Below are 24,356 nucleotides of genomic sequence, written 5' to 3'. Positions count from 1 at the left end.
AAAAAAAAAAACAAAAGCCATGCAGTTCACACTCCGGTGCAGCAGGCGGCGAGAAGCGCCTTTTACGTCAGTTTGTGCGTCTTACGTATTATTCCCGCGACGGTCGCTTGGCTTTAAAACCGTCCCGGACCACATTTTGCTCCTTTCCCGGGTCGACTTTCGTGTGTACAGCCGCATCGGATCGCATCAGTTTTAGCTGAACTTTTAAGCAGAGTCTAGTAGATACGAGGCCGCAGTAGTAACTATTAAAACAACTCGTTGGTTGAACTGTATTTGAGTCTCGGGTGAAAACGTGGTCCCGGTGGCGGCGGTGAAACGGCAGTTTTTGCTCAGATCGTCGCAGGCCTCAAGCAGCCACGTGTAGAGGACTGAAGGATGGACAGGAAAAAAGACAAAAGTGAGGTTTACTGTGCGTCTTGTGTTTTATTGTAAAGATGTAAAGGTCACTTCTGCATTTTGAAGGTGTTATGTTGAAATCAAGCATGTTAAATATCTAAATTTATCATATCACTGTGATAAAACTGAAGCCATGGCTGTTTGTGAATTGAATTCCCAGTAATACTGATGTAATATCTGTAAAGATGTTGGGAAATGAGTTTAGAAAGATGGCATTTTATTGTAATTGCCCCCCCCCTTAAGCCCCACTTCCACATATATTGTCCAATATTGACATTATTGCCCGGCTGTAGTCCCTGGCAGTGGTGATGTGGACACAATTTTAAAACCATGAATGTCTTGTTTTTCCTCAGGTGGGCGTCAGTGCGGCAGCTCCTTGCAAGAGTTCGATAAAGGCAATAATCGAGTCACGATGTCTTCTCGAGTCCCTGGCAGGAGGTGAGTGACAGGTCAAACCGACGTCTCCGTACAGATGTGTCAGTGATGAAAACTGTGAATAGGAAGTGCCGTCTGATGCGACAACTGACGATGTTTCTAACTCACTGTTCTGAGCTTCCAAAAACTGCACTGAAGGGCAATCTCAATGTATTATCAATGAAACTTAATAGTTTTTTTTTTTTGAAGGTCAGAATGCGCCCGTTCGAGATGATGCAAAGTCGAGACTGAGGTTGGTTTAAAGATGCACTTTTCCTTGAGTAAAACATCAAAGTGTGGTGATGAAATCTAAACTGAAACAGCTGGAATTACCGGCAGATTGTTCAGTGGTGACTCTCGGTTTTCTGAACGTTATGATGCAGTTCTGTTACCTGTCTAAATAAATGTTACTGTCGCCGTTCATAAATCGTGACCTTGGTATGTTTCCCTCTGTAGCCTGAGCCGCCATAATATGAGACCAGGGAAATGGACCTGCAGAGGACCAGCCATTTACACAGTGGGTAAGTTAACGCACTTTGATTGGTGTGGTGCTTCTGTGAAGGTTTGTTTGCCATTATTATTATTTTTTTTTAAATAAATAAAAAATATGGCAACTGGCTGCTTCTGTTGTGATGAAACCTAAACTGAAATAGCTGGAATTACCGGCAGATTGTTCAGTGGTGATCATTAGTTTTCTGAACATATAATAACTATAGCACTTTGTCTCGAATGGATTTAATCACTGCTCATCTCTTAACATTGTGAATTTTCTGTTTTCTCAAGGTTGAGCCAGAAGATTCCTCTGAAAGAAAGTGATTCATCTTATATTGTGCAGCTGCAGCTTTGAGACACTCCCTGTAAGTTCATTTAGATTTTTAGATCCACTTTGCAGATAAGCTTTTTTTGTATAAGCTCACCTTTGTACAGTGAAAGTGCTCAGTACCTGGTTGATTAGCACCAGATCTGCAGGCTTCAGAGGTTCCTGATGACTGAACAAACATGTCACCAGTTTCAAAGCTGCATGTAGATTTCAAATCCTCAGCTCTTCCTATTAAAGTCATGTGGATGTATCTGGCCTGTCCAGATACTGGTAAAATAAAATACTGCCAAATGGTCAATATAAGCACTTTGACTTATGTTGTACAATGGTGAGTTGATTGAAAAGCTAATTTGCTCGGAGGTAAATGAAGTGTTGTCAGTGATGAAAACCTGGAATAGGAAGTGCCGTCAGATGCGACAACTGACGATTGTTTTTAATCCACTTTTCTGAGTCCTTAAAGCTGTGTTGCAAAGATTTTTTTTTTTAAAGATTTTTGGTCCTAAATTTTCCTTGTTTTGTTGATTCCAGGTGACATTGTGATGTCTGATGCTGATGCCTGAACTCTGCTGTCGAGTGACTGACAGGTAGCTTTTCAGCTGTAGTAAATAACCGATGTCTGTTATGATGAAACCTAAACTGAAATAGCTGGAATTACCGGCAGATTGTTCAGTGGTGACTCTCGGTTTTCTGAACACTAAATGGCAGCGTTTATTAGCTCGCTTGCACATTATTTTACACATTTGTAGACCAACTTCCTCTTTGTTATGCTTCAGAGTTGGATCCAGATGGTTGCAGCGACTCTGCCTCGGTATGCCTGCAGTCCTCAAGAGGTAAGATCCATGTCATTTACTTATAAGATGAAAATGCCAAAACGTTGACGTTCATTTAACTAGAGAACTGGGCAGACTCCTGCACTGTCAGTGAGAAACACCCAAAATGCTGCAGAGGGGCTGTGTAGGATCACCCCTGCTGGAGAAAGTGCATCAATTCAACACTAAGTGCTGATAGAAATCAACAGTAAAGCTGCTCCAGACAAAACTCTTTCTAAAGTCAGCCTGATTTCTGGTATTTCTTTTTTCAGTGAAGTATAATCTTGAGAAAAGTTGCAGCTTTATGGAAAGAAAAATAAGTGAATAACAGTGATCAATGGTGAACAGGTGTGGTGGTCTGGACATTGCAACTACATCTGAAGCTAGAGAGGATTGTATGCATTTATGTAATTTATCAAATGGTCAACAGTAGGAGGGATTTGCCAGTTGATTTTCCAAACAAGTGTTTTTATAGAAATCTCAGATCTGATCGGACCTGAATAGCAATCGTAACAAGCAGCAGTGTACTCAGTGGGGACCAGATGAGCTGTGTATCAACCCACAGGACGTTTTGTGGTTTTAATTTTCCAAATCTAATCTGGGTCAATTTCTTCTGCAGATGAAGACTCAGGGAAGCTGCTCTGAAGTTGGATGATCCAAAGACATTTGGCACCATGTGAAAACAGATTAAATATTTCTATCAAAACGTTCTGAAATGTCTCCAGCTGCAATTTGTTCTTGAGCCACCATTATTACACATGAAAACAAATACAGACTAAAAGTGATGGCGGTGTTTCCCTCATTAATGTAAAAGACACGCCTGTCAGTATAATGCACTACTGTTGAGCAGCATCAGAGACTGCATCCTCCAAAATGATCGTGCAGTGGGATAAACTCCTCAGTTCTGATTGTAACTTTCATGAATAGCCTGACAGGAGCCTTTTAAAATGCAGTAGTATTAGTAGTGAGGTGTAATTCAATACAAGAAAGTGGATCCTGAGTGAGAACTACAACCAAACAGACCACTCCTCAGATTGTACGTGATCCTTTGTGCTTTGAGCGTTTACTTTTTGTGGAGTAACTTCAGACAATCGGCTACAAACACCACCCACCCACACACTAGTTAAATACTGAAATAAAGTAACAGAAAGATAAAGGTGTGTGTGTGTGTGTGTGTGTGTGTGTGAGAGAGAGAGATAGAGAATCAAACTATTAAATTGCATAAATCCATCATCCCATAAATAGATTAACACACTTCAGAGAACCTAATTATTACTATTGCTCACCTCAAGTTGCGCACATTTTAAACTGACTTCCATCTGACTTCATGTTCCTGATGTTTGTCCTTGGTTTTCTTGGCTTGATTTATCCAATCAATTAACCAAACTTAATTCCCCAAGTTTCCCTAACAATTCAATTCCCTACATTGTCAACAAAGTTCTTTACCAAACCAACATTTAGATGCATCAGAAAAATCCCAGTTTGGACAGAATCTGATATTTTCCAGTAGGGTCAATTGTTTTTCTTCTCCTCTCCAAGATAGACCTGATTGTGATTTGAGGCTGAAGCCACTTGCAGCCCCGTGTCCACCTGACACTCTGGTGTGATGAGAACTAGGTGAATAAGTTAAGTTGTGAAGTCCAGAGATCAGAGTTCTGAAGTTAAAGCGCATAGGTCAACTAACAAATGACTCGACTGAAGAGCAGGAAATACCTGTTCTTCAGGATGCTTTTCATTCACTTTGAAGAAAATTATTTTTTTTCTCTTTGATCAACGTTATGGGAATGATTTCGGTCATAAACAGATTCTGTGTTGTTTTCTTTTTTAAACAGCTTGTTTGTATTATAAACCTTATGTAACTGACATCACAGATCTATGCAGACAGTCTGCAAACGTGCCACGTAAATCTGCAACTACAGCCTCTCACTCTGGTAACTAATGTGATGTTACAATGATGTTAATGAAAAGATACAACAAAATACTCAACACCAAATGGGAGTAACAGAGTTGGACTAGCCTAAAAAGAAATATGGTCAAAGACTAGAAACATCCATCATGTATTTAAGTATAAAAACCCTCTCACACTGTTTGGTATTCTCTTGGTATTGATTAGTGATTGTTTCTCTCTGTCAAGAATTTTAAAGGGAAGTTTGTGACCAAACTAAGATGCTGTGTTTTTATGAGTGAGTCTGCTTTTTGTTTGTATCATGCAAGTGGACACATGCATGCACGTGCTGCGCTGCACATTCCCCTGGCAGAGATGCATCAGCTAAATGAAGGGGAGACGACTTGCCTACAGAGTAAACATGTACGTAAACAATGTAGGTTTTAAAACTTTGTGAAAATCGACTATGCAGATGATTCCTGACGAAGTAAATGCATCCCACGTTCCACCTCAATGATGATTTGTTGACAAGCACTGTGTAAACACAATTTTTTTTTTTTTTTTTTGTTTACAAGAAGAATTCCACAGGAGCCTTTAAGTCGGTGCTAAGGGACTTTGAAATGTGCGACTAGCCCTTAATTTTCGAGGTTTACCCAGCAAACATTTTTTAAGAGCCTGCGCTGTTTTGTCTTGAGAAACCTTCTGTTTTCCTCTGTGTGTTATTCATAAGAGGAATATGATTTCAACCCTGTGGGAAGAACCTCTGGCCACAACAAGGCAATCACATCTGGAATCCAGAAGTATGACCCTGTCAAAGAGTGTTTGTTCAAGTGGAGCGAACTGATAAGAGCCGCACACATTCTGTCACATACAATTAAACCTGTCCGAGCAGGATATCCGCATTAGTTTCAATCTCTGATGGTATTGCAGTTTGCTCTTGTGTTTTTTTTTTGTTTTTTTTTTAACAACTGAAATGTTGGTCCTTCACAGTTGTGATGAAACAAGTGGCGCCTCTGGATCAAAGCTTTAAAGATATATTGGGATATTTCATAACTAAGAACCCGGACAATCAATGGTGGATCATTTTGCATAACATTTTCTTTTAAAATAGAAATAATTATTGTGTACTAATTGCCTCTGATGGGATGTGGTTCTAGTGGAGACTTAAAAGAAGATGTTATGTTACCTAAAACATGGAGACTGTTTGAAATGCATCAGTTTCAGGAGAAACGAAAAGGAGTTTTTAACATATTCGGTTTGGTGCAGTCACTTCACTGTGACAGGAGTCAGTCAGCTTTGTACTTAACACAGCATATCCTGTTCCTCCATGTCAGCCAGTGATTAATGATGTCTGTGAGCGAGACAGGTCAGCTGACTCCTCAGAGAATTAGCAGAGTTACAAGATCAATGAGGACAGATTCTAAGGTGTGGGGGTTTATGCCGACACAGCTGTTGGGTATGGAATGATAATGATAATCATGAATGAGGTTGGACTACCAGGCAGGTAAACTAGGCACCGTGCTGCCCCCGGCTTGCTGTATGACTCCTGGTTTGATGAAGTGTAACTTAATATGGGTTTTTGCACTGCTTAGGCAACTACCTTTCAGCTGACGTTATGTTTGCTTGGTGCATATTCTGCAATTCTCATTGTCCATAGATTTAAAATCGAACGAGTTGAAAACCTGTTCGAGGATGACGACACAAGTATTTGCCTAAAGTCTTCGTCTGTTTTGACCCTGACAAAGACACAGCAGTGTTGAAGCATCAATCTGCTTGCACTCCTAAAGGCTGCAAATCACTTTATGTGCTTCAGTGCTTTTCCCTCTGAAAGCGATAACCTTCATGTGTATATTTTCAATATGGTCTTTTTGAATTCTCTTACACTTTTGAATACTGCTGTACTGGCTCTGCACAGGACTACTGATGTTTTCAGGCCTTTTATTCTGCTTCTCTGCTCCATTGTTGGTCCAGTCTGTTTATTTGCTGACTGTATGTGAGCATTTGAACCTGTTTGTGTCCTTTTGCTTGTTCAAACATGACTGTGAAACACTTGATATTTGACGTGTTTAAGAGTAATGTGAATCTGGTGGAAGGGAGACTGGACTTACAAATACGGAGCAGCGAAGCTGTTTAATAATGAACATCATCATATGCTGTACAGATCCGTGTGTAACGATCCCTGCAAAGCGCAAAGCAGTTGGTGCACAAATAAAACAGGACTTAATAGCAGGATACTGTGATACTTTGTGGGTAAAGCTCCCAAAAATAATCGAATAAATGAAAAACTGAAACATCTGTAGAAATAATGTGCTTCAAACCTCTCAGCAGTGGCTTGATTAACCTGTTTGGGGGCCCTGGGGACAAACTAATCCCCCCTCCCCCAGTATTGCCCTCATGTCAGTGAAAATGGTGATTTAGTGGTGCGTATGCCTATAATCACCAGCAGAATTACAGTTTGGCAAATCGCTACAGACCAGCTGTCACACAGTGAACCCGGGTCGCTTCTTTTTGTTGTTTGTTTTTCATTCTTTTTGTTGTTCATTCATTCATAATTTTGAAACACTAAATTAGTTATCATGGCAAAAGAAAAATCTTTTTGAACTGCACAGCATATGAAACACCTGTGATGCAGGTGTTTGTAAAATAGCATGTGACCAAAACTGAAGAGACAGGAAGGAGAGAGGGAGCTAACATGTTTGTTGTTTGTGACAGAGAGAGAGACGAGCTTCGTGATGTCTTCTCTAATGAAAAGCTCCGCATTATTGAGCAGCACTATTCTCTTTTCTTGTAGGTTTAGCGTGTTCGAGATTTTAAGGCAATCTGTGAAATGTCTCCTTGTCCTCTGATCTCACATTTTAGGATTAAAAAAACAAACAAACTCCTGACTCATGCCCCAGAAGTATATTGTTGATATTTAATATTTAAAACAGAAAAGCAAGATTGAAATAGTTAATTCAGTTCATTAACATATTATGTTTGAAATGTGGTTAAGAAAGCATTTTCTTAGCAAATGGCCATGGTATTAGGGGGAAACCCTGTTGTAAGTACATGAGTAGGCCTGCCTAACACTGTCTAATAGCTTACATGCACATCTGGATTGTAATGTAATTACAAGATCATTTCCAATTTGTCTCTGTATATGCACAATTAAATGCTTTAAGATGCACTGTAAGCCTTTAAGTTGCGGCTTCGCAACATCCTCTGCCAACTCTGATAAAGCCTGATGGCTCCACCTGCATTGAACCATACACCGCCTGAGAGTGACACATATTTGGCAGCTGATGAGTAGAAATAACTGTAGCATTCACCAGTCCTGTCATACTATGCTTTTACTTTGAAACCGCTACACGGCTCTAACTTTACAGGTAAATTCTGTATTTGCTTTATTTATTTTTATTTTTACCAGTTTTACCTGAAAGCTGTTGACCAGTTGCTGTTTATCTGACGTCAGACACCTCTGCCCCTGTTCTCCCACAGGACATCCACCTGTGTGAGTGGTTCACCCTCTGTATGTATTGATGAAGTCCTTCTAACGCAGTAAAGCACAGAGAGAGAGGTGAGGGAGTTAAATTCACCAACCGTGGCCCCCAGGGAATACTGTAAGTAATACCAGTATGTACAGACCTGTTACTGAGGGACTGAGACATCATTTTGGATAAAGTAAATCTTATGAAGAACTGAAGAAAGAAACAAAGTAAAAACCAAGTTTATTCTTTATTTTTATCTTTTAAACAAATTATTTTCATTTACAGTTTAAAGCATCTCCGGCAGGAATATATTTCCAGTATTTAACACCCAACCAAAAAGTAAAACACACACAACTAGGACAGGTGTATACAGGTGTATTATGTATCCCGGTGCCTTTAAAGATGATATAATCATTATGTTTGTATTAACAATGTGACTGTGGCTGTGTATTTTGATGTGATGTAATGAATAAAGAATAGAGAATCACCCAAGTTTTAGCTTCCTTTAACTCAACTTTGCTGTTTTAATTCTCTCAACTACATCATTTTCAGCCACAGCAGGCAGCTGTTTTCAGCAAAAGAGCTTTAAAAACCACTGGGCACTACCTGCCCAAAAATATTTCTCTCAGGCCTTGTGGGAGACAACCCACACGCCAATATAAACCCTCTTCGAAAACCACAGCCTACATGACTTGTTGTTATATGGATATTGAAAAGTCAAATCATGCATTTCAGAAATGAACAGCGACGGCGGGCACATGTACACACACACAGAGGGACTGGAGATGAAACGTTTAACTACACACAACATCAAATCAATGTGAATTTGGCTCCGACTTCACGCTCCTGCACGTTGGTGTTTCGCTGGCTGATGGACATGTTAACTGTTTCCTTGGCAGCACTTCTACATTTCTGCATTGATTTCATAGTCAGTGACTTTGGAATTGGTATAGCTATCGTTATGTTGGCTCCATATCCAGGCAGTAAAGTTGCTATAAATTGCTGGCACCTGATAACATTTAACATTTGAACTTGTGTTACTTCCTATAACCACAAATTACAGTATAATTAGTCTCCACTTCGTGTTCTGCTTTGCACAATAAATGTGAAAACACAACATGAGTGATGTGAGTTATGTGAGAGGACTCAGAATAAAGAGCTTATCATAAGCATGGTTTGTTTGCACCTTGTGTGTAGTAAGAATTTCACCCTAGGGAAATGCTCACCTTTACCTTCACAAAGTCAAACTTAACTCCATTATTTCAGCAAAGAATGTCTGAAAATGTGAACAGACATGTTGGGAAGTGGTTTAAGAGAAAAATGACAAAAGCTTTTGTTGCTTCTCAGCACACCTGTGATTTCAGCCATGTGAGGATGCTTAAAAAAAAAAACATCAGAAATGCTTTTGGTATTTTTCAGTCCTGTATGTGTAAAAGACAGTAGACTCAGGATTCTCCATGTAATGATGTGCACAATATCTTTGAATCAGGAAACTCTGAGACAAAACAGAATAATACACATTGTCTATTCTGTGAGTGAAGGGAACGGAGGAGATGGGACCCATCGTCCATAAATTCATGCAGTATTTTATTTTTTATATCATGATGATTATTTCAATCATCTTGTCACTACTGTTATAAACATGCTTGTTTTACAATCTTGTTTTACAGCCAGGGGCAGCACCACCCTCTAATTTTTTCTTGCAGCATAAGGCTTTAAAAAGACAACATGTTGGTTTTTAATTTTTTACTATTTTTATTTTTACTACTACAGTGTAATATTACTATAGAGAAATTCAACTAATAAAAGTTATCTTCCAAGAGTGAGCCCGACTTCCACTGACTCTGCTTTACATAACAATTCCTCATGATTATTTGCATATACTGCTGTGCTATTTGCAAGTTATGAACCACTTGAAGCTGTCATGATATATCTTGTTAAAACCCATTTTTCCTAAGGGCATCACTAAACCTGAAAGTAGAAGGAAAAAACCTCACAGTAAATGACACACTGAGACAAGTGCTGTGACATGTCAGGACTCGTTGACATAAGACTTTCCTGCTGCAGCAGATATGCATGTATACGGTGACACTGGTATTTATATGTTCTCATATGATGTCTGCTTCTTGCCAGTATGAGAGTGAGAATTGGTTTATCACTTTAATCCTGCAGCAGTTCATTTACATCTTTTACAGCAGCTACAGAAGCTTCTAGTAGTCACTTTTTGCATGTGTGTGTCATAAGGTCTACAGCATCGTAAAGACATCGTAAAGAAAATTTGTATTGTTAATGTTTGTTTATTGTTAATTGTTAATTGATTTTTCACAGGTCCATTTGGGTTGTATGTTTTGTCCGCTTTAGCATGGATGGACTATTGAATGGGCTGACTGGGCGCAGGCACAGGGACCTGTGAGGTCAGGGTGTCCCTGAGCCAAAGCCCCTGTGTGAAATGACTCCTAATATTTCTTGTTTGAAAGTCAAAGAGCTGAGTTAAAAGACACAAAATGACCAAAATCGGGTTCAAACAGACCACTGAGAGACTCCAAATGACAACGAAGGGATGCAAAACAATGCTAAAGAGAGGCAAAATCACCAAAAACAGAAACAAATGACCACAGAGATGCAAAATGACCACAAAAAGAGACAATGTGACAAAGAGATGCAGAAATTGGTTGAAATGACTGTTAATATTTCTTGTTTGAAAGTCATAGAGCTGAGTTAAAAGACACAAAATGACCACGTGCATGTTTTATTTCATTGAAGCCCAGTCCTGTGCACTTTCTCAATGCATATTCTTTAATTCATCAATTCATCATCCGGTGTTTTAATTCTCGCTTCTAAAAGCCGCACTGGGAGTGATGTAGTGTTTTTCTTTATGATCTGTTTGTGCGTGACAGTCCTCAGCAGAAGATCCTGCCAGGGGCAACTCACACTCAGCTCACCAACATAGTACAGAGCAAACATGAATTCCCCAAATACTTGTAAAATCACAGCTCAGTTCAGCAACAACTTTCCCAAACTTTTGCACAAGCATTCATTACTGACTGACATGACATTAACATGCTATGTACTTTTATCAGATTTTACAGCTTCCTTAACTCACAACCAAAGACCAAAACATTTGAAATAACTTTGGGTGTAGACTTTCCTACACAAGTTGATACCAAAACTCATATTTTTTAAGATCTAAAGACTATTTTTCTCCATGGTGACATAACCACATTGCCCCATAAAACTTTTTATTGTTTGTCCTGTTGAGTTATTTCTCTCTAAAAACAGCATCTTTTTTGTGTTGGACTGTCTGAGCACTATGCATTGATATTACATAAATACATTACATACGTTTCAAACATATACACATACACACACAGACACCTGTAGATCAGACTGACTCCAATTCACTGCAAGCTGCGAGAGGAAGGGGAAGTAAAAGAATGACTAAATTAATACAAATCTTATTTTCATTTGTCATAATCAAAAGGTGAAACAGTTCATTCATTCCTGCTGTCGAGTAATTCTAGTCGGTACTGATTTTATGTAAAAGCTACAAATGCAGAATTAGAGTACAGGACCAGTGAAGGTCTGACACTGAAACGTAGCAAATAAAATTATCATCGCAAGTGAGGTAGTGTTTTTCTACTTTGGATCCATTGATCCATCTAATGACACGTTCACTCACACACTAAAGATCAGAGCACCGTTAGTGTCTTTAAACAGATCACAGAGTCATTTAATCAAATCTCAGGTACATTCTTTCATTCAGTCATTCATTCATTCCTTTTTTTTTTTTCTTTTTTCTAGCAGCTCATTATGTGCGTGACAGTTCTTGAGAGAAAATTTTGCCAGAGGCTGTTTCTCACTAATCCCACCATCGTTGCAGGCAACAATTCTCTGACTACTTGTAAAATTACCTTTTACAGACAAGTTGCTGCAGGCGTTTTAGAAGCAATGAGATCTTACTGACACAAATACGACTGTTTATTCTAATCAAATTAACTCACAACAAAACACCAAACCATAAAATTCAGGTGTAGACTGATTTTTAATCTGATGCCAAATCTCACATTTTCTCTTTAAATATCCATAGATTAAATATCATTCAGCCTCCAGTCAGGACTCTCCTCCTTGTCTGACACTTTTACATATCTTAGCATGTTCATAATAAAAGTTTTCCTCTGTGTTCTATTGGTTTAAAAATTATTGTTTTTCTATTTTTTCCAATTACAGCTAATCCTTTTCCCCCTCATTTATTTATTTACACATTGAGCAGTTTTACGTTCAAAGCCAAAACAATTTAGTCACAGTCACTGAAATGACCATGACGAAACTCATTCATTCAAGTTTTTGCATTTATAGCAGAAGAAAAAAAGGACATTGTGTGGATTTCAGTTTCAATAGTCACCTGGTTGTGGCACCATGTCTAGAAACTTTTTTTCTACATATTTCTTTGCCCTTAAGCAGACAGAAATGTCTTGTATGTCCCACAGGCCTAACATGACAGAGGGAGGTGGAGATTTATACCCGAAAACCGGTTTTCTTGTCTAAAACTCTCTCAGTACCTCGTCATTCTACTTTTTCAACTCTTTACTGGGGGTGGGTCTGACTCCGGTCTTGCATAACGCAGTGTGGATATAAGTTAGCCACAGTTTGCCGCACAGACCAGACTTGGCCATTCCAAGTGAGTCCTCCTGCAAGGAAGCAGCAGTTGGTTGTAGCCGTCTCTCAGGTAATTATCTCCACTCAGCTCCGAGGAACATTTTGCATTTTAGTTTGCATTGAGAATTCTCTTATTTTGTCTTTCTCCCTCCATCTCAGAGTCTCCCTGAAGCCTCTCGTCAACATGCCTGAATCTGGTACCTGCACCTCCATCATCAACTTGCGTTACCAAGATGGCAGCGAGGGGAGCCCCTCCAACCCCGCCAATTTCAAGAACCAAGACTATGCTCAGCTGAAGGATAACAGCCTCCGCAGAAGGAGGCTGTTTGTGGACAACACCTTCCCACCTGACAACCGCTCTCTGGGAGACCTGCCCAGTCTCAGCAGCTGGCAGGAGGATGAAGTGGAATGGCTTCGTCCAGCTGTAAAATACTTTAAAATATGTTTTTTCTTCCTTTTGTAAATCTAATATTCATATATAAGTACATTAATACAGTAGAGCAATATACTTTTTTTACATTCTGAAGTCTGCCTTTTTCTCATGTATATGTTTTTACCTGCTGTTGTTGTCTTGTTCAGGAAATCTTGCAAAGGCAGAACAACAGTGAAGACCCATCTTTCTGCATGAAGGGAGCCTCACGCTTTGACTTTGGTCAAGGCATGGTTGGTAAGCAAGGATTTCTGACTTTCAGCTACAGACAACAAAAAATGAATAACTTCATGAATAACATGTTTGTTTTCTTCCTTCACCAGGTAACTGCTGGTTTCTGGCTGCAATTTCCTCTCTGACATTCCAGAAACATCTGATGGCGCAGGTTGTGCCTATGGACCAGTCCTTCAAGAACTACGCAGGAATATTTCACTTCAGGGTAAAGATTCAATGATTAATGCAGATGTGATGTTTTCACAATACATCTGCATAGAACATTGTGGCCATCAACAAACTTGTAACTCCTACCTGCTCTTTCTGTGTCAGTTCTGGAGGTTCGGCAAGTGGGTGGAAGTTGTCATTGACGACCACCTGCCAACAATAAACAACCAGTTGCTGTCTGTGCGCAGCAAAGGGGGAAATGAGTTCTGGGCTCCTCTGCTGGAGAAAGCATATGCCAAGTAAGTAACCAACTCACTCACCCTGATGTAAAACAGTTTGGAGGTTCTCAGTTGTGCTACAAACACCAGAATTAAGACTTGGAAATGCCAGATTGTAAACATCTGTTTCTTCTGTCTCCTTCAGAGTGTGTGGCTCATACGCAGACATGAACGCTGGCCTGCCATCTGAGGCCTGCAAGGATTTCAGTGGAGGCGTGACCATGACTTACGAACTTGGGGACGCCCACACTGCAGGTCATGATGAGCAACTGTGGCTCCAACTGAGCAGAGCCACTGGGTGCAAGTCCATGATTTGCTGTGGGACTGCCCCTAAAGGGGTAAGAACCAAATTCATAGAGGGGAATTGAAATAAAATTAATAAAAAAAAAAAATCTAACTATAGTGATTTAATGGTTTTATTTATTCCAGGGCAGTATGGTGAACACTGTGGCGAACACTGGACTGGTGGACGCACATGCCTATTCTGTCACAGCTGTCACTGAGGTAAAGTGTGGAGCTGCTAAATTAAATGTGTTCATGTTTTGCAGCTGAGAAGGATCAAAAATGTTGTCAGTATTAATTTGTTATCGCCTGGAGCCAGCGTGTTAGGAGCTTTGCAATTTACTCACTCAACCTGTCAACTCATCACCTCATCTTCAGGTCGAGTATTATGGCTCCAAAGTGAAGCTGGTGCGAATCATGAACCCTTGGGGCAAAACGGAGTGGAACGGGAAGTGGAGTGACAAGTAAATGAATCAATCACACCATCACCCACGTGTGCATGATATAGCAATGAAAAAACAAACTGGCTTAGCACTACAACAATAACCAAGAACAAATCTCTGCAGTTTTAATGTGTCAGATTCTGTCATTGATTTTTTCCCCCTCCTGTGCTCAGGTCTGACATGTGGAACAGAGTGAGACAAGAGGATCGGGAAAAGTGTTTCGATCGCGACGATGGAGAGTTCTGGTAAACTGGCTGAATTAAAAGTATTATGTGAAGTTTTGCTGTAGATAAACACAGTTGTGTTTCCAGTCAGTGTTTCCCACCTGAACACTCTGGGTGTAACAGATCTGATGAGCGCATGTCCTTCCTTGTAAAACATTTGTAAAGCCAGTTTTTTTTTAATAATTTCAAACCTACACTGTTAACATCCATCATCCCTAATGTGCAGTTTGCACATGTTTCTGTGTGTGTGTGTGTGTGTGTGTGTGTGTGTGTGTGTGTGTGTTTTCTTGTCATAAAAGCCCTGCCCCATATCACTGCTAGTGGTCATAAACTTCACAGGGCACCTTTAAACAGTGAGGATGAGATTTGCAGTAGAACTATGAATATAATTGTCTTGGAAGTCAACGGCAGTATTTGTCTCCATCTCAGTGGGGGACATTTTCATGTCTTTTCTGTCCTTTCTCTCTTGTTTCTCTCATTGGGCTCCACTTTGTCTCTCAGGATGGAGTTGGAGGACTTCTGTCACTATTTCAACATGGTGTCCATGAGCTGTGAGAACCCCAACTTTATCGACGGTGACCTCGAATGCCAGTGGCAATGCATGATTTATGACGGCAGCTGGGTGGCAGGGAGATCTGCAGGTGGCAACGTGTCTTCCTGTGAGTCCAGTTCATTCTTTTATCTTCACCTATAACCACAGGACAAAATCTTTGTAGTGTCTTTTTCCTTTTACTTTTAAAAACGTGTCACAGTGTCTCACTAATTGTCATGTGTATTGTTCCTGTTTCTCATTACCCGCAGCTCTCTTTGCGACAAATCCTCAGTATCGTATCCAGGTGTCTATCATCAACAAGAAGGAGGAAGAGGACAAAAACATCTTGCTTTCTCTGATGCAGAAACCTCAGCAGGAGAATCGCAAAAGGAGAAAGCCCTACCCAATTGGACTTACCGTCTTTAAGGTCTGCATTCTGAAATTATGTCCATAACATGTACATAACATAATTATTGAATAAAAATGCATTTTAGCAAGTGTGAAAATTATGAACCACAAAGACAAGAAAAAAATGTTCAATGTGACAAACAAACAAAACGTCAAGCTAAAAAGATACAACAATTCCTGTGTGTACACTGACATCCTTCTTCCTATTTCACATCCAACAGGTTCCAGCAGGGGTAAGCACAAAGATGAACAAACATCACTCTCCAGCTGTGCACACAAAAAAAAATTCCACATTCACATAACCTGAATAAAGCAATTTGATACAGAGGAGAGAATTTCACTCCATTAAACAAGGTTCGTTATACTTCCAGACCCCACAGGGACGTCTGGGATCCAGCTTCTTCAACAGGAACAGGCCAATGAAATCAAGGCAGCTGTACACCTATGAGAGGGATCTGATTGAGATGCACAGTCTGGAGCCTGGAGAGTATGTGATCATCCCCTCCACCATGAAGCCCTACATGTCTTCAGATTTTGTCCTCAGCGTCTTCACCAAGTCTGACGCTAAGATCAGGTAAAGACTTGACCAAAACGAGGTTGACTGAGTTGAATGTTTCCGTTCTACCAAACAAATTTGATGTTTATTTTAGAGGCAGATTCCACTGTGATTACTACTTTTAGTCTAACAGTCATAATTGAATACTATAGAACTGTGGCTAATATCAGTGCCTCTCATACCGCTTGCTAATCATAAAAAAAAAACAACATATATATCAAAATGCTCAGTGCATCCGTGTTGAAAAAATTCAATTCACCACCATTCAAAACTTGATGCATCATTTCTCCATCAGACTAATATGAGCATTTTTAAAAGCAAAAAAAAAAAGGTCAAACAGAAAGGGGATGTTGTTGTGTGAGGGAGAAGTCAGATTTTAACACATTCTTCTCTGCATCCAGTGCCCATGAACATGATGAGGATGACGATGATCATCATCATCATGATGATGATCATCATCATGATGATGATGAGAAAGAAGAGGAGAGACTGGTTCTCCCCAAGGTATGAAATAAAAGACTGTGGCGCATAATGTTGATGGATGTTTGAGAGAGTAATTTGCTGTTTGATGTCTGGTCCATTCGCTTGTCAGCCTCAGACACTCACACTGTAAGTGATGACCTTTAACATTGTGTTTTCCTTTTAGATCCCTACCCAGCCCACGGATGGAGACACTGACCGGGATCCCACCCGTACCTTGTTCAACCGCTACGCGGATCAGGTGTGGTATTTTCCCTTTATCTCCCCACTCATCCCTTTCTTCTCTCTCTGATATCGGTCGATCACAGCTGTTGATGTTTCTGTATCTGTTGTCAGAACGGTCAGCTGAGTGCCAGACAGCTCCAAAAACTCCTCAATGACAACTTCCCTCACGGTGAGTTGATCTACGTCATGCGAGCTCTTAAAACTTTCAGCATCTTAATTCGTTTGTTGTGAATCATGAATCGAGATTTTGAGTTTTTCCATTTTCTACAATTCACAGGAACCCGGTACGGCTTTGGTCTGGATACCTGCAGGAGCATGAGTGCTCTGGTGGATGTATCCTTCAATACAGAAATGTTTTGTTGTACCTCTTAGGATCCCAATCACCCCTACGTTATCATATCAGTTAATCATAAATCAAATTCTGATCAGAAGTGAAATTGTTTTCCACCTGTTGTTGATGTGACGTCCTTAACGTGCACCAAGACCGACCAAAGGATGACCATGTCCTTCTCTGAGTTCTCAGTCCTCTGGAAAAAGATTAATGACTACAAGGTAAAGCAGCCAATGTGGCCTTGAAGACGACACATTTCATCTTGTTTCCCTCATTTTTCTGAGTTTTATTCACTCAAGACACTTCTATTAAAAGTGTAGACATAGACTTAATCATGAAAGAACAACATATTTTCTTTTTTTGCAGAAAATCTTCCATCGTGCTGATTTGAACCAGAGTGGATCCCTGTCTGACTATGAGCTCCAGAGGGCAATTGAGGCTGCAGGTAACACTATTTATCAATGCATTAAAACTGAACTAAAACTTATAATCATACCTTTATGCCAATAGAAGAGGAGGAGCATGCATCATATTCATAATCGTAACTTTCTCTTTGTGTCTGCACCAGGGATGAATGTGAACGATGGCATGGTGAGGCTGATGATGTTCCGCTACTCAGGCATGTCATCCACCTCCCTGGAGAACTTCATCATTCTCATGTTGCGCCTGGAAAAGTCGTCTAGTGAGTGACATGGCAACACTTGATGACATCACTGTCAAAACCACACGCCATTTTGAGAAATTGGGCTTTTATTTGTTCAGAATGAAGAGGGCAATGGGGAACTTGATCCAAGAAAAAAGTGCCCGGAGCAAACCCACATACTCATCATTAATGATAAATGTGAACAGTGCAGCACAGTGTTATAGTCTTTAGAGTTTTTCTCCACGTCAAAATGTGCATTTAAGCTTCCGTTGCATTAAAAACATCTGCTTGTTTGTTTTGCAGGTGTTTTCAAGGAGAGATCATCCAATGGAGTCATCCGCCTGACCTGGGATGAGGCAAGTTTATTTCCACATAATGTCACTTTTGTTTTATTAAATCCAGCATTCACAAAGATAACATAAGGCAGAAATATTCATATCATGTACTGATGTGAAAGTAGCAACACTGCAATATTAAAATACAAATAGTCCTGCACTGAAAATGTCACCAAACTATGTAAGTATTATGACCTAAAGTCACAAAAGAAAAAGTACTAATAATGCAAAATTACATTACGGCCTCTGTGAGTGTTTTTATCTGATGCATTAATGTATAAATAGCATTGTAGCTAATTATAGCTTCTTTTTTTTATTTCAGTGTTAGGTAGTTTTATTACATATGAGCAATGAATCATATTTTAAGACCTAATATAAAATATGTACAAGTATAAAGTAGCAGAAAATGGCCAATTAAAGTCAAGTACTTGAGCAAATGTACTTGTTACGTTCCACCAGTGTAGCATGCAGAAATCCGTCATTCCAACCATTAAAGGTATTAACAACTGTTCTAACTTTCTTCTTTTTGTTTCAGTGGTCCAACATGTCCTTGTACAACTAGACCAGAGCCGACAGAGGCACAGTAGACACACAGGAGAAGATTCCCGCAATCAAACGTTGCATATATCAGAACTGATGTTTCTCCTGCACGCAACCTGTAAAGCAGTAACACGTTTCTGTGATCAAATGATCCTTGTGAAATAAACGTTGTTACCTTCTGAGTTATGGGTTCAGACTGTCATTCTTGTACACGATTAAACATCAAACTGCACATGACTGCAGAACAAACAGGAGGCGACAGACCACAAGAAACCGTGGAGCAGAAATGATTTTAATATCTCATCACTGATTACAGAGAAAGATACAAAACCTCAACAAAAGTGAATAAACACGACATCACTGGTTCACACTTCAATCCACTCTCATCTACCTTCCCAGTTAAGCAATAACACAAGATTTCCTATATATACGCTCATTCCTGCATGTGAGGATACAGGATGCTCTTTGTCCAAACTCATATTTACAAGTCAACATTCTTATTTCACAATAATATTAAATCAATAATCCACCGATTCGAGTCCAAAAGAATGGATGTATCACGCCGGTCTCTCTCTCTGGTCAACAAAGGCCATCGGCAAAGGACAAGGTTGGCACAACTCAGTATTTTACTTATTGTCATCAACCCCACCAACTGTAAATTGATCCCACTAACATGTCTCTGTAGCAAAAGCCTAATATTGCTTATTCTTCTGTGCCACACCTCTGTTGTTGCTGTAAAAACACGTCAGTGAGCCACACCGTCGCACTGGGTGACACCTTTCGCTGCAGTGACCGTGGGCACTGTATTTAATCTGGAGTCAGTTTCACATACACTGTTCTACCGCTGTAAATACTAATGTGGGTTAATCCATGGATGAAAGTATAGTCTCCAACACATGCAATATCTACTCCTGTTTGAGGAATGTTTGCTAAAAGAAATCTACTGAGCCGTGAGAAGACAATCAAATGAAACTGTATGTTCTCAGTGGGAACCAGTGGGTTTGGGTAACAGGGCAGGGGAATCGGAAAGTTTTGACAGAGAAGAAAGAAACTTTTTTGTTAATTTTTTTTTTTTTTTTAATGGGATTTGTTGAAGGGAAAAAAAAGAAAATCATCCTCTTAAGTGTTCTGAAGGTTGCGTGGAGTTCAGAGATGTTTGTGTCATGTGCTGGACGGCTCTCAGTCCTCTTCCTTCTCGATGTAGCTTTTGCAGGCCGAGCGAGCCATCTGTCTGGCCATGAACCGCTCTCTCGCCGAACTCACAGTCTGATCCGTGCTGCGCTTTGCAAACTTGTTCGCCTTTTCTTCCGTCTCCCCTTTCTCCTCGCCTTCTTCTTTCTGCTTTCCCTGTGCTCCGGCTTCTTCCTTCTTCTCTGGGTCTTTCTCTTCCTTCATCACCGCCTTCTCCTTCTCCGGTTCCTTCCTTCTCTCCTTCTCTCCTTCCCGATCTTTGTCCCTCCGCTCGTCCTCGACTGGATCCCTCCTCTTCTCTCTTTCCCCGTTCTTCTCCCTCTCTCTTTCTTTAGGGCTCCTCTCCCTCTTCCCGTGCCTGTTTTCCCTCTCTGAATCCCCTCTGCCTCTACCTCTATCATCTTCTCTGCCTCGGTCTCTGTCTCTATCTTTCCTTCTATCCCTGTCATCTCTTCTTCCTCCATGTCTGTCATCCCTTTCCCTTTCCTTTTCCCTTGTCCTGTTTCTGTCTCTGTCTCTGTCCCTGTCCCTATCTCTGTCCCTCCCTCTGTCTCTGTCTAGATCTCTGTGGCTCTTCTTATGTCTGTCCCTCTCCCTCGCTCTTTCCTTCTCCCTCTCTTCTCCGCTCCCTGATGAAGGCGACCTCTGTCTGTACTGGCGTTTTGAGTGCATAGAGCCTCCCCCAGGTTTGCTAAACCCAGACTTCTGCTCGTGTCCCTCCTCGCTGTCACTGCATGAACTTTGGATATTGTCGTGGGATGAAGGTGAGGGAACAGGGGAAGTCCTCTCTGTCTCTTTCGGAGCCTTTGACGTTTGAGTTCTGTGGGAGCAGAAGCAGAGAGATACAATTAAAGGCTCAGAATAGTTTTTAAAAATATGTGTGTGTGCTTGTTGGAATTATTGCTGACTTGTTTGCTGAGCGATCTGGTACGGCCTCCTCTCCCACAGTCTGATTCAGCAGGTGTCGGTAGAAGCCGCTCAGGTCTTTCTGCTTCTTCACATCCAAAGCAGCTACACAAAGCAAAACATAATTCAAACCAATCATTTACACTGTTTCACATTAAGTGGCCTATTTCCACAACTTCTTCAAATCTCTATTTTCAAGTCATGCTTTGCGAGCCCTAAGGGAGGAGACGCTTGAAGGAGTCATGTTATCTTCCTGAACCTTTTCTGCTTTCAATAAAATATTTGAAAGACAGTTGGACTATTTTCAGACTGGCAGGAGAAATAGTTTTTACAATATATATACAAAAAAGTTTCTTTGGTACATTCATATGCTGTTTGAAATGTCTGGAGTTCTCACTGTGTCACTTTAACAAAATCTCATCTGCCAGCGGCCTAAAAATAGTTGTAAAGTATCAGTCTAACCTTCAATCTCTGCCTCTCTCTTCTCTCTCTCCTCCTCCTCCTTCTGCTGCTGCAGTTTTTGCCGGTAGGCGGAGGTAACGTAAGCCTCTTTGTCGGCAAACTTCTCTCCCTCCGCCTCCCTTTCCTTCTGGATCTTCCTCTCTTCCCTTCGATCTTGCTCCTTCTTTCGGTCCTCCACTGCTTTCATTAACTGGTGGATATACTTTGGCTGTTGTGAAGAGAAACAGACAAAGACAGAAACGCAGTTAAGCAGCATTATACAGCAGCACGACAGAGTGCATGCTGGCCGTGGCTTCATGGGAAGTCCTACTAACCCATTACATCACTCTAGAAATCTCAGTGATGTAACGCAGCTATACAAGCATTCGACATGAATGAGATTACCCTTTTGTCAGTGCCTCCCAGAACTTTTTTGTTGCTCTCAGTTCTCTGTTTTTGAATGTCATCGTACACAGCATCGTAGTCGTACACAGTGCTGTCCTGCTCCAGGGCCTTCTGCATCTCCAAACGTGTCTACAGGCAGAGACAGAAAGACAGACAAAGGCCAGAGAAATGAAAAATTACAGGGGAATGACTGTACTTGTTAAGAAATGTTAAGGACTTTATAGCATTAAGTGGACTCAAGTTGCATAAATTCTTGTAATTCTTCCTCTCACCTGCTTCATCATCTTCTTTTTAATGGCTTCTCTCTGCAGACTCTCCCCAACTGACGTCTGAGGAACAGAACATCACAAAACTTAACAGGAGTCTGCAAAAATGCCAACTGTTGCAGCGCTTGATGAATGATGATTTATTTTGTTCTGCTTATGACAAATCCACAAGTTACCCACCTCATCGTCTGAGTCATCCGCGAACACTGAGGGTTTCTGCAGGGCCGCTGTCTTTAACGCTCCTTTCTTCTGTGACAAGATCAGCCCGTACCTGTAGACAGTCAGAAAACAAGGCTCCTTAAACCCCTGTCCTAAAAACCACACTCCTGTCAGCCAGGAACAGAAAACTGAGGCTGCAGTGGGAACAGGCTCACCAAAACTGGACAGTCGAGGACTGGGAAAAAAAAACTTAGATCTGGATTTCTGCTGAGGCATGCAATGGTAGGGTCAGAGCTTGGAGTCGACAGCATGAATCCATTCAACCTGCCTGGTGTCAACGGTCCAGGCTGGTGGTGGTGGTGGTGCAATGGAGTGGGGAGTGTTTTCTTCGCACACTCTGGGTTCCTTAATACCAATTAAACATGCTTTGAATGCCACAGCCTATCTGAGTATTGTTGCTGACCATATGCACCCCTTTATGGCCGCAGTTTACCATCTTCTAATGGTCAATTCCAGCATGTTAATGCACCACGTCACAAAGCAAAAGCTGTCTCAACGTGGTTTCATCAACATGACAGTGACTTCAACGTATTCAATGGCCTCCCCAGCCGCCAGATCTGAATCCAGCTGAACACACTTGTGATGTGATGGAGCAGGAGACCGGCAGCATGAATGTGCAGCTGCCAGCTCTGCAGAAATAACGCGACGCAGTCATGTCAACATGGAGCAGAATCTCAAAGGAAAGTTTCCAACATCCTGTGGGATCCACGCCACAATGAACAGAGGCTGTTTTTAGAGCAAACGTGATGTTCCTCATAGTGCTTGGTGAGTGTTGACCTCTTTCACTTTCCAGTTGCACATCATGATTTTAACGGACGTGAGCTTGTCTATAAGACAGACGGCTTATTACAAATATACACTCTTCATAGTGCAATAGGTGCAGAAAATGTCTCAAACTTGGTGGAAATCTACCAAATAAATTAAATTTTTGAATGAGTGACGTTATCTCTCCCTTACAGTCCGTCATTAGCAGGCAAACATCGACAGGAAATGCAGGCGGTGAAATGAAGAAGCCGATAAATGTGTGGAAAAAAAGAACATTTGAAGCATTAAACACAACCGAGCCCAGCGTATCGTTCACCAGCTGCAGGAGCAACAATGCTCCTTATATTTATTTCATAAATAACCGTGAATGGCAACAGCACGACTGCTTCAGCGAATCAGCTTCTTTATCATAACTATAACTGAAACCTCAACCAAGTGAAAGAGTTGTTTTATTACCGATCGTACACTAATATAATCGCGTTAGCATGTTTGCTACTCACTGCTTCGTAGGGACCGCCATCTTGCTCCGCTGACTGTGACGTAGCTCGGCAGATTCGACACAAGTTTTTAGTAAATTGGTAAATTTATTACATGACAAGTCCGCGATGGTCGCATTTCAGCAGCCTTGTGAATGAAGCTGCCACAAACATGACTCATATTTTCTAATTTTTTAATTTTTTAATTTTTTTTTTTTTTTTTTTTTTTTAGCAGTGGCAGTTTTATTTGCATTCGTCTCACTGAGTATGGGTTTGTAAATCTGCTGCGAATGTGCGGACTTCCATAGATAGATAGATAGACAGATAGGGGCCGCTGGTCATGATGAATGTCATGTGATTGATCACTGATTTGTGTAATATTTGGTATTAGAAATGAGCAATAATACCGTGGTAGGCTTTAAAACGCATTCAATTACAGATCTCTATGTCAAATGTAAAAATGTGAGGATGGTAAAGGTATTATTTTTATTATAGCTGTGCCACAATGTTACCACAAGATGGCGACATGCTACTAAATGTAACATACATTTGATATTAAAATGCAACAGATTTACTAATCTGTGTTTCACTGGGGTCTGCACACAGAGCAAACTTTCATGATTAAAAATTTCTCCAGGTCCAAGTAACATCTGTGGGATAACTGTAGACTTTGAAGAATTTGCAGATAATAGAAATAATAATAAATTAAATACTCTTAACTTAAAACGATGTTAATAAATATTCTATAGATAAATACAATTTATCACTGCAGTTTGAATGATTTAGTCTTTGACAAACTTATTAAGAATTAAAAAAAAAAACATGGCCTAGACAAATGTCAAATCTCAGTGAGACTTACTTAAATTGTAAGCAAATTTAAATACTAACCCCCACATGACATTACTAAATTACACACATTACTTCTCCTGGCACCCAGAAAGCAACCCGTTCCGGAGCTGAAATGATTCATTGATTAATCAATCAGACGATCGAAAGAAGGTAACAGTTATAATAACTGATAAATGATAAATCAATTTAAAATATCCCATCACAGGATGTGTATTCGTGAGTTTTGAGCAGATCAATCAAAGACTTTTCCGTATGACTGTCTAATATAAATGAGGAGTGGAGGCCTGATTATACAGCATTTCA

At 40.5% G+C, this 24,356-nt stretch overlaps 2 protein-coding genes, 1 long non-coding RNA gene and 5 other non-coding genes across 9 annotated transcripts; 7 read left to right on the top strand and 1 right to left on the bottom strand.

Annotated features, from left to right (window-relative positions):
• Positions 1 to 101: 101 nt before the first annotated feature.
• Positions 102 to 3,147, top strand: LOC139637223 (uncharacterized). Its single transcript, XR_011694569.1, has 8 exons — positions 102 to 397; positions 750 to 834; positions 1,021 to 1,063; positions 1,267 to 1,331; positions 1,594 to 1,667; positions 2,159 to 2,214; positions 2,404 to 2,460; positions 3,059 to 3,147. It is a non-coding gene; the product is annotated as an uncharacterized lncRNA (long non-coding RNA).
• On the top strand, positions 873 to 944 carry LOC139637702 (small nucleolar RNA SNORD49). The gene has a single exon (XR_011694670.1). It is a non-coding gene; the product is annotated as a small nucleolar RNA SNORD49 (small nucleolar RNA).
• LOC139637703 (small nucleolar RNA SNORD65) lies at positions 1,108 to 1,181 on the top strand. The gene has a single exon (XR_011694671.1). It is a non-coding gene; the product is annotated as a small nucleolar RNA SNORD65 (small nucleolar RNA).
• LOC139637704 (small nucleolar RNA SNORD65) lies at positions 1,438 to 1,511 on the top strand. Its single transcript, XR_011694672.1, has one exon. It is a non-coding gene; the product is annotated as a small nucleolar RNA SNORD65 (small nucleolar RNA).
• On the top strand, positions 2,005 to 2,082 carry LOC139637705 (small nucleolar RNA SNORD49). The gene has a single exon (XR_011694673.1). It is a non-coding gene; the product is annotated as a small nucleolar RNA SNORD49 (small nucleolar RNA).
• On the top strand, positions 2,250 to 2,323 carry LOC139637709 (small nucleolar RNA SNORD65). The gene has a single exon (XR_011694676.1). It is a non-coding gene; the product is annotated as a small nucleolar RNA SNORD65 (small nucleolar RNA).
• A 9,261-nt stretch (positions 3,148 to 12,408) lies between the features above and the next one.
• LOC139637498 (calpain-8-like) lies at positions 12,409 to 18,717 on the top strand. The gene is made up of 22 exons (XM_071506234.1): positions 12,409 to 12,517; positions 12,607 to 12,871; positions 13,027 to 13,114; positions 13,201 to 13,316; positions 13,424 to 13,557; positions 13,682 to 13,874; positions 13,966 to 14,040; positions 14,197 to 14,282; positions 14,435 to 14,506; positions 14,987 to 15,144; positions 15,287 to 15,444; positions 15,647 to 15,658; positions 15,797 to 15,999; positions 16,383 to 16,485; positions 16,628 to 16,702; positions 16,798 to 16,855; positions 16,964 to 17,019; positions 17,170 to 17,238; positions 17,384 to 17,462; positions 17,586 to 17,699; positions 17,964 to 18,016; positions 18,531 to 18,717. Exons 2-22 carry the CDS (start codon positions 12,632 to 12,634, stop codon positions 18,555 to 18,557), a joined length of 2,169 nt encoding a protein of 722 aa, XP_071362335.1. The 5' UTR covers positions 12,409 to 12,517; positions 12,607 to 12,631; the 3' UTR covers positions 18,558 to 18,717.
• An 89-nt stretch (positions 18,718 to 18,806) lies between these two features.
• Positions 18,807 to 23,342, bottom strand: nsrp1 (nuclear speckle splicing regulatory protein 1). Of its 2 annotated transcripts, none has more exons than XM_071506235.1 (7): positions 23,229 to 23,342; positions 21,925 to 22,015; positions 21,751 to 21,807; positions 21,479 to 21,607; positions 21,095 to 21,302; positions 20,635 to 20,737; positions 18,807 to 20,546 (listed from the first exon to the last, which is right to left on the bottom strand). In XM_071506235.1, the coding sequence occupies exons 1-7, from the start codon at positions 23,246 to 23,248 to the stop codon at positions 19,715 to 19,717; spliced, it is 1,440 nt and encodes a 479-aa protein (XP_071362336.1). In that variant the 5' UTR covers positions 23,249 to 23,342; the 3' UTR covers positions 18,807 to 19,714. The 2 variants fall into 2 exon arrangements, with proteins under 2 accessions (XP_071362336.1, XP_071362337.1); XM_071506236.1 differs by lacking the exon at positions 23,229 to 23,342 and adding an exon at positions 22,119 to 22,222.
• Between the last annotated feature and the right edge of the window lie 1,014 nt (positions 23,343 to 24,356).

This window comes from Trachinotus anak, unplaced genomic scaffold, assembly GCF_046630095.1.
Source record: "Trachinotus anak isolate AG129_WGS33_773 ecotype Australia unplaced genomic scaffold, CSIRO_AGI_Tana_v1 ptg000020l, whole genome shotgun sequence".
NCBI classification, from domain to species: domain Eukaryota; kingdom Metazoa; phylum Chordata; class Actinopteri; order Carangiformes; family Carangidae; genus Trachinotus; species Trachinotus anak.
Note: the sequence above shows the minus strand (reverse complement) of the source record. Positions and strands in the feature narration are given on the sequence as shown.